At 41.2% G+C, this 19,863-nt stretch overlaps 1 protein-coding gene across 2 annotated transcripts in view; it reads right to left on the bottom strand.

Annotated features, from left to right (window-relative positions):
- Positions 1-4,007: 4,007 nt before the first annotated feature.
- VPS45 (vacuolar protein sorting 45 homolog) overlaps positions 4,008-19,863 on the bottom strand; it is a 45,404-nt gene continuing 29,548 nt past the window's right edge. For both annotated transcript variants that reach the window (XM_006095182.3, XM_023759188.1), the window contains 2 exons: positions 19,401-19,532; positions 4,008-4,646 (listed from right to left, as the gene is read on the bottom strand). In XM_006095182.3, coding sequence (XP_006095244.1) covers positions 4,559-4,646; positions 19,401-19,532 — 220 coding nt within the window. In that variant the 3' untranslated portion in view covers positions 4,008-4,558. The remainder of the gene's footprint in view (positions 4,647-19,400; positions 19,533-19,863) is intronic.

Here is a 19,863-nt window from a genome sequence, read left to right as displayed (position 1 = left end):
ACACACGCGCACGCCTGCTCCCCGCCCCTCGGCGCCCTCCATCCCGCCGCCCACGCGGCCCGGGCCCCGGAGCTCCCGCCCGGCCCCGCCGCTCCCCCGGCCCCGAGCGCGGTGGTCGGCCCGGCCCGCCCCCCGCGGTGCCATCCAGCGGCCGCTGACGTTGCGAGTTCAAAATAAAGGGCGAATCGCGGAGCCCGAGCTGGTGCGCTCCCCCGCCTCCCTTTGTTTCTGACTCACGGAGGGGGGTGAAGACAGACCCGAACCCGCCGGGGACCCGGGGATCCGGACTTGGACTGAATGAAGGGAGAGCGAGAGGCGGGGCCGGGAAAGACAGACCCGCGGACCTGGCGTGGGAGACGGGGAGGCGGACGGAGCGGGTAATGGAGACCGAGAGGCGTGTGGAGACGGGGATCACCCAGCTCTAGACCGGCTCCCTCTCAACCCCAAACAAAAACAAGCGCTCCAGCTGGGAGGGCGCGTCACCTGCCGCTGGCTCCGGACATCACACTCCCCGGGGGGTGGAGAGTGGCCCGGGCAGGTCAGAGGACGGGGGAAAAGTTTTGTGCTCCGGAGGGTATCCGTGTGCAGGGGCCCGCTGTGGGAGAGCTAATAGCAATCTACACTTCTTCCAGTTTACAAAGCTTCAGGCCTGACGTGAGCCTGGTATTCAGGAGAATAACCCTAAGTCTGTTACGGTCTCCAGTGCACACAGGGAAGTGAGACTCAGAATGGCTGAACGATTGGCAGACACACTGTAAGTGCCGGGAGGAATAGAATGGTCTCTAATGCGTAATCCGTGCGTCGGCTGGCTTTCACTATACCCGGGGCTCTCTTCCTGCTGCGCCCACCTGGAAAAGTCCCATCCGGTCCACAGGATGCCCCCTGCCTGGGGATCCCTCCTTATCAGATTTACTTCAGAGCCCACAGACCAACTTCTTAGTAACTTCATCGTTTTCCCAGTACATGGTTAATGGGACGAGGGAGCCGGGAAACCTAGGTTTGGGTACTGGTTTCATCACTGCTCTGTGGCCTTTGGGCAAGCAGCTGAATTTCTTTAGGCCTCAGTGCCTCCACATATTCAATAGTGCGGGATGAAATGTCATTTCCATCAACCAGGAAAGTCAGGTCAATATATGAGATGACCTGTGAAAGTCCTTTGAACATATAAAGATTGCCCTCTAGGCTACTTATTGAATAACAATAAGCTAACCAACACATTGCCTGGCATATGGCAGGCACACAATAACCACAAAAATGAATACCAATTCCTGGCACAGAGGAGGCGGGGAAAAAAGAAGAACCCTTTACCCAGACAGGTCTCACAATAAAAGTGTTGGCTGCCAAATTTGTGGTTTGAGAAGTGGCTAGGTCTTGGCTTTTTCTGGTATCTGTCAAATGACGGAAGGGGCTTCTCTCTTTTCCCAATACTCTCTTATCCTCTAGTCCAATAATATCCCCCTTAACTGCTTTTCATTTACCGTACTAATTAATTCCTCTATATTAGACTGATATAGAAATTTATCCTTTCAAAGTGCTCTTATATGTTATTTCTTTAAATATTTAGTGCTACCTTGTAAGGCATATGGAACAAATAAGGACATGCAAATCAATCGACTTGCCCAAGTTTACACAGCAAGTTACTGGCTAAATGGTTTAAAATCCAGTCTGTTTAGGTTTTGTGTACACACACACACACACACGCACACACACACACACCTCTTTCCTTCCCACCATCCTCTCCCCCTTCCCATCATCTCTTTCCCACCTTCTATTTTACAAAGTGATTTTAAAAGAATGGGAAAATCCAGGAGATCATCATAAATGAAGAAGCAACATACCCCAGTGATCTGGTGAGAAAATGAACCTGCATGATCTTTGGAGGGCTTGGAAATAAGGGGTTTGGATTTAGAGTTTGAATAGATTCTGGTTTATGGGGGGAACGTAATTCATGACTTGCCCTATCTTCTTATTTGCCCTCATTTTAGTCAACTAATATTTGAGTGCCTCCTATCTGTGAGGCCCGAGGGTCCTGGGATGCTGCATAAGACAGGAGCGGGAGCTTTGTGGAACATGAGCCAGAGAGAGGGACGGCCAAAATATCAACACCCTCCCGAGTCATTTTCAGATTCCAGAACAGATGCATGTGGGCTGGCGAGCCTTCCCTGCCTATCTGCTCCTTAAGATGTTACATAAATCTGCGCTCGCTCTCTCTCTCCCTCTCTCATTAACCTGCATTGCTGCCTCATTATTCTGCCCCTACCTTCCCTTACTCTGTGTCCCTTTGTCCTGTTACTCATCCCTCTTTCCATATTCCATACCCTTCTCTGAACCGTTCTTCAAGCTGACTTCTCTCTCACCAGGTAAACCTCATGGCACCTGAATTGGGATCTATGAATTGCGACTGTTTCCAAAGACCAATTCGTAAGAGAGAAATCTCAGAGGAAGAATTTATGGGTTCCTTTACTCATATCCATAGCAGCATCTCCTCAGTGAGCTCAACACTACCACACACACAGACCACAAAAATAACTCCAGCCAATTTCTCTTCAGTGGAGATAAGATACTGGGAGGACTTGCGATGGGGTTACCTCCCTAACTGCAAAACCATGAATAAGACACAACTGCCAGTAGCTTTATTCTTCAATGGACTATTTTATAAGTAACTCCACATAAGGGAGGGAGAAGGGAGCTATCCGAGATAAGGACTTGTGAATCGCTGCCCGCAAGTTTTCTGGACAGGAACCATTATCAAAACATTTGTTTAGATAAAAACAAGTACCTTGGCTTTTGTAGAATACTAGTAAATGGGACATAGGGGTTTTGACTATGGAAGAGAGCTCATTAAAAGCATATAGGACCTTACTGGGCCAGTGTGGCTCAGTGGTTGAGCGTCAACCTATGAACCAGGAGATGATGGTTTGATTCCCGATTCCCCATCAGAGCACATGCCTGGGTTGCTGCCTCAATCCCCAGTAGGGGGTGGAGAGGAGGCAACCGACCAATGATTCTCTCTCATCATTGATGTTTCTATCTCCCTTCCTCTCTGAAATCAATAAAAAATATATTTTAAAAAAGCATGAAGAATTTTTTTTAAAGTATCTAAATAAACTGCAACAACAACAAAACAATTTAGATCTTAGCTCTTAGCTATAATGTGGATTATTTTAAAAAGCCTAGGGCTTCACAGGAGTGTAAGGTAAAGAAACCGCTAATTGGTGCAGTGGGAGGGTTGTCAACCATTTTGTATGGTGGTTTTGTACCCCCAATTTTGAGAAAGAATCTATTGTATTTACTATTATTAATTTCATTCAGTGTTTAGATGCTCTAAGTGCTTTAAATGTATTACCTCATCTAATCCTTACAATCCTATGAGGAAGGTACTTTATTTATTTACATATTTTAAAAATATATTTTATTGACTTTTACAGAGAGGAAGGGAGAGAGATAAGAGCTAGAAACATTGATGAGAGAGAAACATCAATCAGCTGTCTCCAGCACACCCCCTACTGGAATCGAACCCGGGACCCCTCAGTCCGCAGCCCGACGCTCCATCCACTGAGCCAAACCGGCCAGGGCAGGAAGGTACTTTATTATCCCTGTTTTATATATAAGGAAACTGAGCCACAGACTAAATGACATTCCCAAAGCCACATAACTGTGAGTCAGAGTTGAGTGCTGGTTATCTATCTGATGCTTGGGGATGTTTATCAAATAAAGGAAAGGAAAAAAATATAAAAGACTTACAGAGAACCAGGGAGGGGTTATGCTGTGGTATTTTGCTGTGGTTTGAGGATGCCATAATTCCTGGCATTAATAGCATCACGTTCCATTGTTTTCAAGAGAAGTGAAATTGACCCCAGAATTTATTATTTGCGTTGACACACATTAAAGATGCTTTGTGTAGAGGCAGCACCTTCTCCATGTTTGGTGTAAAGCGAGCTCATGCCACATCTTATGAATTCCCATACATAGTTATTAACCCCAAAGAAACAAAAACAAATCACTTGTATCTTTTCACAAAATGGCTTTTTATTGCAGTCATACATGGTTTCTCAGTGCCACAGAAAATTGCAATGTAGGGACAATTTTTGGATGGCTCTCTACAAAAACATGATGAGTTTTCAGAAATGACTTGTGCAGGAATGTGGTTAATGAAAAATAAAAGGGGTCAAGAGGAGAGAGAGTGCAGCGTGTACACCGAATGATTACTTTCAAAAACTCCTCCAAGCTCTCACAACCCTTTTTGTCAAGTAAGATCCAACAAAATTCATCAGAAACAGAAGTGATTGTGCTATTAAATACAAGGAATACATTTATTTATTTGATAAAGAAACCATGAGAAAAGTGGGCTGGGAAGGGCTCAGTCTTATTCGCAACTCGTCACTGGAAGTCTTGGTGTCTGTGCCAACAGTTCAGGAACCAGCAGGCCACCTGGAGATGGGTTATAAGAACGAGCACAAAACCCAAGGCTCTTCTCCGACGCTCCTGGTCAATGGGAGAGCCTGCAGCGAGGCAAGCGGGGAAGCTGCGCCATTCTCCTCGCCTCTCCATCACCGGCTCACCTTCTGCTTGCTGACCTGGAGGTGACTTGAGAGCTCTCCTTGCTCCGGCCGTGCAGCCCAGAAGACAGAACTTCCTCTAGGAAACTGACCAGCAGGTTGGAGGTTACTCAAAGGAAGAAGGAAGGAAGCATCCCCCATGTCTGGTTCCATCTCCCACCGAGTGGCCCACGTCCGTCCATACCCAACCTCTCATTGTTCCCGGAACATGTCATGAGCTTTCGTACCTTTATGCTTTTGCTCTTATTATATCCCAGGTCCAAAAGGATAGACTATCCTTCTCTGTCGGATGAGGAGCAAAAGTCACCATTTCTGTGAAATCTTCCCAAAGTCCTTCATGCGGAACTAATCGTGCCCATCATGATGATCACTTGGCCATCATGATGATCACTTGGCCCTCGTGCTATGTTAACGCTGTATTAATATGAACGAGGTACTCTCCGTATTATTGTTAGCAAAATAGGGTGGAACTAAGACTTGCTCGGCTTGGGTCTCCAGGGCTTAACACAGTGGCTGACACCTAGTAGGTACTCAATAAAGGTATGCTGAAGAAATGAATTAAAATCGTTACCCAAGAGAGCCTTCGTTATGATACGAGTTTTGGGGCAGTATTTTTAAGTGTGTGGGATTCACACTCAGGAGACAGATCTATAGCAGACGGAAGGTTGGAGGAATGACCAGGTATCTTATTATTATCATTGGTTTGTAGTCTTAAACCTGGAAGATTCTGACCTTAGAGGATTTAAATTCTAAACTTGTTTGCAAAAGAAAAACAATGGTGAAGCAGAGGGAAAGGAGTAGAAGCTAAATTTATTTATTTCTCTATTGAATGCAGGCACCCTCTCTGGCCTGGCTTTTTGGCCAGTTGGACTAGAGACGCTTGGAGGTCAGAAAATGACTTTGAGTGAGAATGAAACAGACGTGCTGGGAAACACTGTAGGAGTTTATTAGGTGATCTCTGCTCCACTTCAGACTCTGTGCAAGTCTAAAGGAAAGGAGTCGCATTCCTGAAATTATACTTACAGAGCCTCCTCTGTATCAACAAGACCCCACATTCTTGACTGCAGAGAAAACATTCTATTTTCCAAGCCTAATTTTGTTTCCTAGGGCCATTGTAGCTTTTTAAAAAGTATCTATTTGGGGACTTTGATGAGTCACTGCAGAATGCTTTAACAATTACAGGCGATGAACATATTGCTTTCTGTACCCCAAATTTAGACTATGCTTAAAAACAACAACAAAAATGATTTTCTTTTCCAGGGTTGTTTTAAGTCAGTCTCACTTAAAAAAGCAAATTCAAAAATCCCCTTTTCCTGTCCTGGCCAGTGTGGCTCAGTTGGTTGGGGCACCGTCTGTGCACCGAGGGGTTATGGGTTCAATTCTGGTCAGGGCACATACCTGGGTTGCAGGTTCTATGTCTGGTCGAGGCATGTACAGGCGGCAATCAATATTTATTTCTTTCTCTCCCCCTACCCCCGCTCCCCCACCCCATGTCTTTCTCTCCCCTTCTCCCTTCCTCTCTCTCTAAAATCAATAAAAAAAATTTTAAAAAAAGAAAGTCCTTTCTCCTGTGGTACTGTAATCCAATTCAATTCCACTCAATTCAATTTAACAAGTGTTTCCTGAGCATCTGTTATGAAGTAGGCACTGCGCTAAGGTGGACGAATGAACACTTGTGGTTGCTTCCTTGAAGGGGCTGTCAGTCAGAGACAGATTCACAACCACATTCAGTGTGAGATGGCCCCAGAGCTCACCTGGGGGACCGATGCTATGGCTTGTCGTGGTTTGTGCCGTCATCAAGGGTGCTTTCCCAACAAGATGGAAAGAAGTAAGGTGGGCAGGCAAAAGCCCTGATTTTAAAAAGTCAACCTCAGAAAAAAATCTTGCATCACAAATGGAAAAACAAGTTTCAGTTTTAAGTCTTTGTAAGGGACTAGAGACTAACACTTATACGAGTTTAAAATTTAATTACTAAAGTAATTTAGCTGAACAACGGTGTCCCTAAACAAAGCTATATATTATAACAAGACAAAATTATGTCTTATCTCTTCCTCATTTTTCCCCCCACCATATTGCACAGATAGAAATTACATGTGAGTTTCTTATTATACCGAAGATACCAAAGGAATCAAGACTCAAATCTGAAGAGTGCTACAGTGAAGAAGAAGACAAAAAAAGAGTAGAATTTCTGAGAAGCAGGAAAATAGAAAAAGACTTTCAGGAAAACAATGAGAAGAAAAACTCAAGATATTTGCTTTAATGGAGTAATGAGGCTTCTAATTACAACCAAATACTTAGCTAGAGATACTGGAATATGGGAGTGGGTGAGTAAAGGAGAGGATAAAACTTTTCATAACTTAAATACTGAAAACTCTCAATTTCCACTCCTTCCAGTTTTCAGAGCCACTATGTTCCTTATTTCTTTGTTTTTGCACATAACTATTCCCCCTGCCTAGAAGGCTGCCACATTCCTCTGACACTTTATTAGTAAAACTCTGCATCTTTTATCTCTACACTAGAGGCCCGGTGCATGAAATTCATGCACAGGTAGGGTCCCTAGGCCTGGCCGGCAATCAGGGCTGATCTATAGAGCGACCAGCAGGGCCATCAGGGCCCCCGCTCGCACCTGCGTTGGCCTGGTGCTGCCTGCTCACCTGCTCCACATCCCGCTGTGGTTCTGCTCTTGTCGGGGCCCATCGGGGCCGGCAGCACCTCCACTGCCACCTGCTGCCAGCACCACGGCGCCGATGCCCGCCACGTTCTGCGTCATCCCCTGTGGTCAGCGCACATCTAACTCCTGGTAGATTGAACTCCCACCAGTAGGGACAATTTGCATATTAGCCTTTTATTATATAGGATTACCACTCCCCTAAGGAATTCACTTGTCTACATGTCCATTTTTCATTTAAGCCTATGAGTTTTTCCAGGACACAAGCACTACATGGATACATTCTTTTTGTAAAAATTTAAAATAGTACACACAGAGATCAAGTCTTCCTGAATTCTTCTTCTCCCCATTTTTTCCCCAGAGATAACAATTTGATCAACAAATATTTATTAAGTGCCTACTATGTGCCAGACACTGTTTTAGAAGCTGAGAATATATTAATAAAGTAAAAAGAATTCTGCCCTCATGGAATTTATATTCCAATGGGGGAGGAGGAAAGATAAACAAAATTAATAAGTAAAATTCTATATAATAAAATGCTAATATGCAAATAGACTGAACGGCAGAACAACTGGTCGCTATGATGTGCACTGACCACCAAGGGGCAGACGCTCAATGCAGGAGCTGCCCCCTGGTGGTCAGTGCGCTCCTACAGGGGGAGCACCATCAGCCAGAAGCCAGGCTCACGGCTGGCGAGCGCAGCTGCAGTAGTGAGAGCCTCTGCAGCAGTGCTAAGGACCCCTTGGGGGATGTCCAGATCAGGCCTAAGCTGGCAGGTGGACATCCCCTGAGGGGTCCCAGATTGCAAGAGGGCGCAGGCTTGGCTAAGGGATGCCCTACCCCCCAGTGCACGAATGTTGTGCACTGAGCCTCTAGTACAGTGGTTCTCAACCTTCCTAATGCCGCGACCCTTTAATACAGTTCCTCATGTTGTGGTGACCACCAACCATAAAATTATTTTCGTTGCTACTTCATAACTGTAATTTTGCTACTGTTATGAATCGTAATGTAAATATCTGATATGCAGGATGTATTTTCATTGTTACAAATTGAACATAATTAAAGCATAGTGATTAATCACAAAAAACAATATGTAATTATATATGTGTTTTCTGATGGTCTTAGGCGACCCCTGTGAAAGGGTCGTTCGACCCCCAAAGGGGTCGCGACCCACAGGTTGAGAACCGCTGCTCTAGAGACTTCTTTATTTCCCCCCTTCTCCTTGGACTGGAGCTAGGTGAGATAGGGGTGGTGCTGCCCTAGAGAGCAACGGGGGCTGTGAACACCGTTAATGGAGGGGTTTTAAAGATGGGGGAGAAACAGCATGTTTCTATCCTTGTGTGAATGATCAGATAGAGTGAGAGAAACTGGTTCAGGAGAGAGGAGTAGGTTTGGAGTCACATCTTGGAGTAGGTGCCCAGGGGAAGGGCCGGGTTCTGCTGGAAGCTTTCATCCACTGTGACCAAACGGAAGGCAGAGGGTAGTAGCGGAAGGGGGAGCTGCTGAAGTTCTCTTCTAATGGCTTCTCTTAGCAGTTAATGCACATCTTGAGTGGTATCTTCTTGATCTGTATATTCTCAGTATAAACTAGATATTGAATTAAGTATCTGATGAATGAATACATGTATCAGATTTTTTTTTTAAAGAGGTTAAGACCCCAGCTTAAGTGTCACCTAACTTTTCCTAAATAACTGACAGCAATTTTACCAGGAACAAGGGAGAAGGTTGGCATTCAACATCTATGTCTGAAAACACTCGGGGCGGCTTCGGTAGAGAGATCATCCGGCTCCTCACTGGATTTCTACTTCACTTCCCATTATTTCTCAAGTACGCTGTACCATTTCCTCCCTCCTGTCCTTAACTATGCTGTTTCCTCAGCCTTGACTGCTCTTTCTTCCTATGGAAATCCAACGTCTCTTTAAGGTCTAGCTCAAACGCTATCTCCTCTGTGTAGCATTTCCTGAACGCTCTGCCAGAATTAATAATTTCTATTTAGGACACATTTTATTTAACTTGCATATATTAACACTTCTCAAATTTTTGCACTTAAAAACCCCCTAACAACAGAAGAAGAGAGTGAATTTATTAGTCTGAGGGTAGAGTCCAAATTGGTTCACAGCTTCCATCTTTCTTTGTGGTCTGTTATTTTGTTTTAAAAACTATTTTATTTTTCTATAAAGGAAGCTTTTAAATTTTGAGATAAACATATTTTAAGGTACTTATCAGCTAAATTATTTAATTCTGTCCCTGAAAATCTCCCCAACTAATTGGGGAGAATGGAGACTCCAAAAGATGTTATCATGTTCATTTTGTGCCTGGATTAAGATATAAAACAGTTCCTTGATGATAAACAATTTCACTGAGGTTCTTTTATCCTATGACACTTTCCTACAAACAATGTAACTGCCTATTAGGAAATGTGGCTGCTCCATCCCAGTTCCCACCTTAGTAGTGGTGCCTGAAAAAACAAAAAGCGAAGCAAAACAAAACAAACACAGCCTTCGGCCCTATTTCCTCTCCCACTGAGAACAGGGGAACAGCAGCCAACAGGATTCTGCATGTATCCAGCACTGTGCATATAACATTCATTGGGTAGCATGTGAGCAGAAAGGCTTCTCCTCATAGTCCACGGGGCAAAAGATTCATTCCTCGGGTGTAAACCGCCTGTGCTATTGGTTACACAGATGTCTGAAAGGAGATTATTGTCTGAGAATAAAGAGCTACAGATGTACTTTCTCACCACTGAAACATCTGAGACCATGGCAATTTGTCAGAGCAACCGCAACTACAGGAATAGAATGGTAACCACCATAAAAAAAATTCAAGAAACAAAGCCCCCAATAACCTAACTGCAGAAAGCCTTGGATGCCAATGCCTCTATGCAAGTCTATGAATTATAGAGGCACTGACTCAAAGGGGAAGTTATAAGTGAGCACAAGTGGAAACTGAGCTACTAAAAACTTTTCTCCTCACAGATCATGAACGTCATCTGGCAATTGGACTATCTTCACAGCAAATTTCATCACTGCCCCAGTATATTCCTACTTAGGATACTAATATAATTCTAATATAATGAATTCTGTGAAAGTGAAGTATGGGTGATGACACAGGTACTGATGAAGAATATCCAATCTTTTGTACTTTATTGCCCCCAGATGTGCTAACAATGGCAGCGGCAGCAAGCAGCCTTATTGAGTGCTTACCCTGTGCCAGATTCTTCTCTAAGCATTTTTTATATATTCCAAACATCACAACAGAAGCTATTATTGCCTCCATTTTACAGAAAATTGAGGCACAGGGAGATTTGCCTAAGGTCATACCCGTAGATACATGGCAAAACTGGAGCCCGTGCTCTGAACTGCTAGGCTGCACTGCCTCTTAACCCTTTGCGGTCCAATGTTATTTTTGGAATTCAAACAGTCGGGTCCAAATTAATTGACGGGATTGAATGTTGAACTTTTTAATGTTCTTATTGCTCGACGTTGGACCTGCTCCTAGCGCCTGGTCTGTCGAGTCAGCCTCGAGGTTGGACCGAAAAGGGTTAAAAGACTGAAGAGTATCGAAAGGTGATTTATAAATAACATCCATTCGAGCCCGAAGCTCTCATGATAACCCGAGTGGAAGAGCATATGTCCTGACGATGCATCGTTCAGCAGGGAAGGGAATACAGTTTGGGCAGAGGAACGGCAACCCAGGGCTGTGCTGAGGATAATCAACTCGATACTTTACTATTTAATAATCTCAGTGGCATCGCATTGTCGACTTAAAAATCTGTAGAACATTTTTTTGTGATCATAAAAAAACATAGGAATGTAGATAATATAGGAAATAAAAAAGTAAACGAGTCACTTTTGTATCACTACACAGCACTTTGGAGCTTCTCCTTCCTTCCATTTTTAACTTTGTTTAACCCAACAGAACCTGAAACAAAAATGCAAATGCTGAATTGGGTCTTACAGACTAAAAGGCGTATCCTACAAACTTGTTAACAGATGAGAACATTTTCCTAAAGTGCAATGTTCTGGCTGCAAGAAACAGAAACCTATTTAAACCAGCGTAAGTGAAAGAAAAGGTATATTAGATGGGATGACGGTTGGGCTGGGGGTCTGTCACTGAACTAAGGGAAGCAGGAGGTCAGTGCCTCACAGGGCCTGCAACCTGGAGCTGGAGGCTGCTTTGAAATCAGACAGTATCTACCTCTTTGACTCTTTTTTCTTTGTTTCTGACTCTTATTTATTGGTCTCGTCTTTTAGTTTCATGCTGTTTATCGGGTGTGTTTTTTTTCTCTGCATTTGAGTTGAAGTAAACTTTTTAAACTAACCTTTTCCATACAAATTGATGATTCTTAAATTTATGGTTATTGTTAAGAATCAGGAGCAGCTAACCTCAGTGTTGGCAAGGGCATGGTGTGAAGGTATAAGCTGGTAAAAGTTTTCTGGCTAGCACACTGGTCATGTAGCATCTTCAAAGCGTTGCAGCAATTTCATCTCAACATTGCTAGTGGTGCATGAAATCTGGGATCAGCCAAATTTTAGCTTGAATTCCAGTCATATTGCACTTCCTTGCTATATGACCTCAGGCAAATTACATAATTTCTCCATGTTCCAGTTTCTTCATTTGAAAATTGGGATCAAAACAATATCACCTCTTGGATCATAAAGTTTAAATGAGGTAATATATGTAACAAAGCCAGCAGACTGTCTGAAATACAGAATATGCTCAATTGTTGTTATCATCCCAACTGAACAACTGGACAAGTGAACAACTGAACAATTGAACATATGTATAAAGTATATGTAAGTATATATGTAAATAATATTTATTACAGCACTGTTTATAAGAGAAAAATGATAAATAATGAATATCAAACTATCTGTTTTGTCTCAAGATAGCTCTTGGAATACAGTAGGTACTCAATAAGTATTTGTCGCGTGAACAACAAACTGAGGACTGGTTAAATAAATTGTGGCACAATCAGACAACAGAATACTATTCAGTTATTAAACATGACATATATAAGTATCTTCATTGAAAGTACATGAATAGAATATTCCCTTTAAGATATATGTGTATACTTTAATAGAAAAAGGTCTAAGAGGCTGTACAACAAGATGGTGACATTTCCTATGGTGGGATGACAGCAGCTTGGATATTTTTATCATCTTTTTTGCTTAGCTGTATTTAATTTTTTTTCCCTACAATGACTATGCATTGATTTTGTAACAAGAACTATTTTTAATTAAAAACTGTATGTTCCAGTGCACAAATAAATTACAATAAGGGGGCGTGTATATTTGAATGGATTAAATTCAGATTTTCGGAAGCACCTGATTATTTGTTTATATACCCATTTTCCCATCAGACATTGATGCTTACAGATCTAGAAAACGTGTCCACCTCCCTAGCACCGTGCACTGAACCTTACATGGAATCACACTCAGTGAACGCTCGCCAGCAACGGGGGATGCACTCATCACAGCTCTTGACATGGTGCCTAATACTTCGGTTACAGGAGGAAAGTCAACGCCCCCCAGATTTCTACAAAGATGGTGACGGTTCCAACAGTTTCAAGACTGATCCTGAAATGCCCATAAGCGAAGAAGAGTCTCCTCCGGATTCCTCTTCCTTTGAAATGCAAATTCTGTCACAGGATCCCAATTTTTCTGTAAATAATTCAGAGATCCTACCAACTCGTGGTTACAGGAGAAGGTCCAAGTTTCTAATGTTACCTCTTTAGGTAGAAATCTATAAGTACCTGTTGATAATATCAATCAGCCCCCTCCCAGCTTCAAATGTATTTAGAGAAATTCAAAATTCCAACTGTTTTCTAAGCCCTAAACTGTATTCTCTACAAAAACATTAATGTGACTGACTTTGTAGGAATTGCCGTATTGTAACACTTAGGTATTAGCTCAGGTAGTGACGAAACTAACAGCTGCCACTAGTTAATCAGGTTAATTTTTACTCAAAAAGCAACACTGTCTTAAATCTCATTCTTAATGATCTTTGGGTGGCAAAAGTCTTAAGTGATTCCTCCCTTTCGTACTATTTTTCTCCTGCTTTGATTTACAGTATTTCCCAGTAGCCAGGAAGCGTCACATACTGGCCATTGGTAAGAACATTTATAAGTAAGGGATTTCCAAAAAATCATAGCTAGATAAATTCTCCTAAAGTAGTATTTCAACTGAGGGCTTAGGTACCCGGAGACTAGAAACAGACGGTCTGGGTTCAGTTTCAGCTTTACCACTTATTAGCTCTCTATCTTTGGACAAGGTACTTAACTTCTCTACACCTCAGTTTCCTCATCTGAAAAATTAGGTTGATGATGATAATAAAAATATTCACCTTGCTATGAGAATTAAACGAAATTGATTGGGTTAAAGAAGCACTACCCAATAGAAATGTAAAATAAGTCACATATGTGAGCTGCTAAGTAATTTTAATAACTACATTAAAAAGGTAAAAAATACATAAAATTAATTAAAAAATGTTTTTATTGCTTTGAGAGAGAGAGAAAGAGAGAGGAAGGGAGAGGGAGAAAACAGGAGAAGAAGAGAGAGGGAGGGAAGAAGGGAGACAGAGAGAAACATCGATCAGTTGCCTCCTACATTCACCTCAACCAGCTCAATCAGAGTATCAATCCACAACCTGGGCTTGTGCCCTGACCAGATTGAACTGGTGACCTTTCGGTGACTGGATGACGCTCAACCAATTGAGCCACACTGGCCAGGGCTGTAAAATTAATTTAAAAAAATATATATTTCATTGATTTTTTACAGAGAAGAAGAGAGAGGGATAGAGAGTTAGAAACATCGATGAGAGAGAAACATCGATCAGCTGCCTCCTGCACACTCCCTACTGGGGATGTGCCCGCAACCAAGGTACATGCCCTTGACCTGAATCGAACCTGGGACCCTTGAGTCCGAAGGCCAACGCTCTATCCACTGAGCCAAATCGGTTAGGGCCGTAAGATTAATTTTAATAGTATATTTAATTTAACCCATTTATCCAAAACATTATCAACTTAAAAAAATTATTAATTATATAATTTTACACTTGGAACTACAGTGTTTTTTTAATTTTAAAAAAATATTTTTTTATTGATTTCAGAGAGGAAGGGAGAGGGAGAGAGAGATAGAAACATCAATGATGAGAGCAAATCATTGATCAGCTGCCTCCTGTACATCCCCTACTAGGAATTGAGCCCGCAACCCGGGCATGTGCTCTTGACCAGAATCGAAACCTGGAACCCTTCAGTCCGCAGGCCAACGCTCTATCCACTGAACCACCAGCTAGGGCTTAATTTTATTTTTTTATGGATATATAATTCCTAGACAATAAAATTTGCCAATTTTAAGTATATCATTTGATGATTCTGATAAAAGTTTACAGTCATTTAACCACTTCCTCAATCACCTGAGCCAGGACTTCTTAAAAATCAAGAAACAAAACCTCAACAGCAGTAAGAGCCATGATGCCAGCCTATATCTTCATAGTGTCAAATTGCTTTCCAGAAGTTATTATACCAATTTATACATCTACTAGCAATGTCTGAGACTGCCTCACTGCACATTTTATCTTAAGGAAATAATCAGAGATGGGACAAGGGTTTATCAATATACAAAATGTTTTTTGCACCATTACTTATATCAAACAAAATTATAAATAATATGTGTCCAATAGTAATGGTTAAAGACATCCTTAAAATGAAATTATATAACCATTAAGATTATTTTAAATAATTATTAATTACATGGGAAAATGTTCTCAATATAATTCAAAGTGAGAAAAACAAGTACAAAACTGTATAGACACTGAAATCCTAATTATGAAACAAGCAAGTTCCTAGATATGAATCCTAATTATGAAATCCTAAACATGAAACAAAACTCAGAAACCTTTAGGTAAAGAAAAAAGCATTAGGAGGAAATATGCCAAAATAATAACATTGGTAAACTTTGAGTTGTGGTATTATGTGGTTTTAACTTTTATGTTGAATTTTTAAAATAAAATAAACATGACTTGGGGGAAAGCCTCTTTTTCTTCATTTGCCTTTGCTACTTAGAGAGAAAATAACTGAAAAAATGGGACCATTAATGATTGCGCAGGTTTAGAGCTAATGAGGGTTTTACTGAATCCAGTAGTATTACAGAGAACCTACTGTGTAGTCATTATTACTGGCCTGACAGGAATCTGTTGTGAGAGGATTGCAGATCTGGAGTCACCTTCTAAATCTAGCAGGATCCACCCTCCCCCTTGTCAAAAGTCTTAAGCACTGAACTGACAGCACTGACGCCTGGCGCTCTCTTCACCTACAGCTCAGGCGGGGCCCAGGCCACGGCCGCGCTGTTGGCTAATACAGTCACCTCACCTCGCCTCCCTTTTCTTCTCCACTTCTATCCTGGATTTCGAGAAGGCAGAGGGATTTCTTCTACTGGGAGAACAATTCCATCCACATGGATCTGTTTCTTGGCCTCTCAGCTCACAGAGCTAACTTAACGTGTCAACTGCTGCCAGCAGGGACTAGAACTCTTTAATATTGATTAACTTGTGAAGTGATAGGTAAGCTAGCTCAAAACCCAAACCAGGATGCTCATTTATTTGCAAGGTAGGATCATGTGCATCAGAAACACAACTAGAGTAACTGCTCAGTCTACTGTAGGTGAATAAATAATGGGTACAGTTCATTTAAATACATCTAGGAACTTGCTTTTTTTTATTTTTTACAATAATGCGGTTCATTTTGAACATTTAAGAGAAATCATACTTCTCTCAATTCATATTAGCTTTGATAGCCAGTGTGATCTTGCTAAAATATGAGTAGGCTGTCATGGTTCTTCTCCAAACTCTACAATACATACAAAAACTGTACACAAATGTTTATAGCAGCATTAGTCCTAACAGCCAAAAGGTGGAAACAACTCAGAAGTCTATCACTGACAAATGGATAAAGAAAATATGGTGCATGCATACAATGAAATATTATTCAGCCATAAAAAGAAATGAAGTATTGATATAGGCTACAACATGGATGAACCATGAAAACATTTTACCAAGTTAAAGAGACACTCACAAAAGACTCTATGTTATATGATTCCATTTATATGAAATGTCCCGAACAGAGAAACCTACAGACGCAGAAAGTAGATTTGTGGTTGCTTAGGGCTGGGTGGGGGGAGGTGATGAAAATGTTCCAAAACTGACTGTGGTGATGGTTGCATATATTTGTGAATATACTAAAAACCACTGAATTGTATACTTAAAGGGATGAATTTTATCTCAACAAAACTGTTTAAAAAGACCCACATCCTACAATGCCCTTTAACTCATAGTGAAGACGGGTCCTCACAAAGTCTATAGGGCCCTCCACGACCAGGCCCCGTACCTCTGACTGCATCTCCCTCACCTTGTGCTCTGGCTCACTCCCCCCCAGACTCTCCAGTCTCCTCAGACACACTGCACAAACCTGCCTTGGGACACAGCTCTGCCTGGTACACTCTTTCCCCCATGTGTTTGGCTTCCTCCTTCAAGTCTTTGCTCAAATCTTTTCTCAGGGAGGCCTTTCCCAGCACCATACTGAGCAGTGTGAATCACTGCCACTGCCCCCATGCATCACCCACGTCCCTTTACACTGCTCTGTTTCTTTCTCCCATGGTTTCATCACCTTCTGACTTGCTATCACATTTACTGATTTTTTAAGTTTATTGCTTATCTATGTCTCCCTTTGCATGAAAATGTAAGCTTCATGAGGGTTAGGATCTTTATTTTAATCAGAGGTATCCTAATGCCTCAGTAAACATCTGAAGAATACGTAAGTTGATTACTGACTTTAGCTATTCTGATTCATTCAATAAATATATATTTATTCATCTATTCTAGAACTCATAACTAGGCAATACGATTTGATTCTTCCACATAGGTGCTGGTGAAGGTATTTGTGGTGCTACAGAATTCATGGCATATATGATTCCTAGAAATGGAAATCTGACTTTTCTCCTTAATTTAGGATAGATTAGGCCAGAATGACTAATGAGACAAACGAAAAAAGCAGGAAGAGAAGCAATTCCTTAAGAAGTGCAAATACTGACACAGGAGACGATGCACACTGCAAACCTGCATGTACCCCAGAGAGAAATGGACTAAGTGCTTAGGGCAGACACTACTGAATCCATTACCAGATCCTTTTTCAGGGCACCTTTTCTGCCTTCAAAAAAGCATGAAAGTTATGCCTTAATGAAGTCCCTATAATTAGTCACTACCTTTTATTTCTTTGTATTATGTACCAAGGAGAAGGAAAAACAGTAAAAAATTCATATTACATTTTATATGGCTATGGGGAGAGAAGAAGATATTTACTGCCTCTCTTTATTCAGAAGGCAATTTTATTAAGAATGTTGCTAAGGAGGTAATAAGCTTCTTTTCTTTTCCTTGCACAGTTATCAAATTTTACTGAATTTTATACTTTCTGAGTTAAAATATTTTCAGAGTAAGTATATATTACTTCCACAATAAAGGGAAAATTATGTTAAAAAGTCAAATAATAATACAAAGTGAAAAAATACAGAAATACCTCTAATGATTCCCAATGAATCCAAGTATGGCTCAGTATGGCTCTCTCAACTCTCATGCTGTGGTTCTCTAGTTCACTCTTTTTCCTCTATCTGTCCTACCTTTAACGCCCAAATTAATCTTTCTAAAATACTGTGATCCTCTTATAATTTTACTGCTTAAACTTTCAATGATTCCTCATTTTCTATAGAAGAAAGTAGAAATTCCACAGCCTGGAATTCAAAGCCTTCCACAATCATGACATTAACTTTAAAAAAAAAAGTTTTTTATTGATTTTTTTAGAGAGAGGAAGGGAGGGGAGAGATAGAAACACCCATGAGAGAGAAACATGGGTTGGCTGCCTCCTGCAGGCCCTCTACTGGGAATGGAGCCTGCAACCTGGGCATGTGCCCTGGCTAGGAATCAAACTGGTGACCTCTTGGTACATGGGATGATGCTCAACCAACTGAGACACACTGGCTGGGCAACTTTCTTTCTTTTCTTTTTTTTTTTTTTTTTGCAACTTTCTTTTTTAATTATAAACTGAGGATATGTGGTGTTTTTTTGTTTGTTTTGTTTGGTTATTTTGTTTTGACTTTATTGATTTGAGAGAGAGAGGAAGGGAGAGAAACATCAATGTGAGAGAGAAACATTGATTGGTTGCCTCCCATACATGCCCTGACTAGGGATCGAACCCCCAACCTAGGTATGTGCTCTGACTGGGAACTGAACACACAACCTTTTGGTGTATGGGACGATGCCCTAACCAACTCAGCCACCTGGACAGGGCTGGATCTTTTTTTAAATCACCTTAGTTTTGACATTATCTTTCTAAGTTGTGGCTGCTTCAGAAGGTAATGTCAAAATTTTTACCAAACAATTAAAAAACACATACTCCTCTTATTTAATGGTACAGTAACAGCTTAAGGATTAACAAGAAGATACCTAATGTCTTTGGCTATACAACTAAAAGCCATTTTTCCAACAGAATAGGGCATATTTACCTTACAACCAACTACAGAAACAGAAAGTATAACAGAAATATGATTGCTTGCTGTTCTTTTTCTATGTATGTTACCGACAGCTTTCTGCAACTTGCTCATGTAGTTAACTCTGCCTAGAATGTGCTCTCCATTTCCTACCCAAGGCTCAACATATAAACCATCTTCTCCATGAAGCATTTGCTAATTCCTTTCAGCCACTCAGAGAATCCAGGACTCTTTCATTTGACTCTCCAGGCACTTATTTTCTTATTATTTATTTTTTTTTACATTTTTTTCTTTCCTAACAGATAATGACTTATTTGAGATAGGCTCTTTATCTTATTCATCTTTGTATTCTTCCTACTAAATACTTATTGAATGACTGTAGTTAATCAACACAATAGAGAAACTCACAGAATTCAACATTATGTCTAGGTATTTTCAAAGTGGCAATTAGATTTCTTTTCTGAACATAGGCAGGAAACATGAATTGTCAACAAGTCAGGTAGGCCCTTGCTTTTCAGGTCTTTGACCTAATTAAGTGATTTATGAACCTCATGGAGTATAGATCTTTCATCTCACACAAACTCTACATTATTCTATGAACGGATGATGTATTTTGGTCTTCAGCAGTTCCCTTACCTTTTCGTGTTGTGCACTGTGGTTCCTCCCAGGACAATCCTCACTCCAGGAGTGGTACGGTTCAGGTTATAAACTGTTAGAGCTTCTTCATAGGTGGCTCCTCCAATTACAAACACAATGATATCCTGAGGTCTGCAATAATGAAGACATTTAATATCATAGGACAAGGGGAGGGGGATGGCAAATATTTGTTGTTACTATGATATACAGTTTTAATTTCTGAATCTTTCTTTTTTGGTGGAGGAAGCATAATTAAAGCAGAACAGAATGAAAGGTCTAAAAAAAGTTTTAATTATCTGAAATTGGCAGGAAACAGAGCAAGAAATGCTGAATCGTGATTTGCTTTCTGTTTATGAGCGGATGTCTTATAATTTCTGTGCTGTGGATTTCAGAATAGCACAATAGTGTTTGCTGGAACCAAATGTAGAAATATTCTTTTATATTCAAGAGGCTGCAGAGTACT

This window comes from Myotis lucifugus, unplaced genomic scaffold, assembly GCF_000147115.1.
Source record: "Myotis lucifugus unplaced genomic scaffold, Myoluc2.0 scaffold_151, whole genome shotgun sequence".
Classification (NCBI taxonomy): Eukaryota; Metazoa; Chordata; class Mammalia; order Chiroptera; family Vespertilionidae; genus Myotis; species Myotis lucifugus.
Note: the sequence above shows the minus strand (reverse complement) of the source record. Positions and strands in the feature narration are given on the sequence as shown.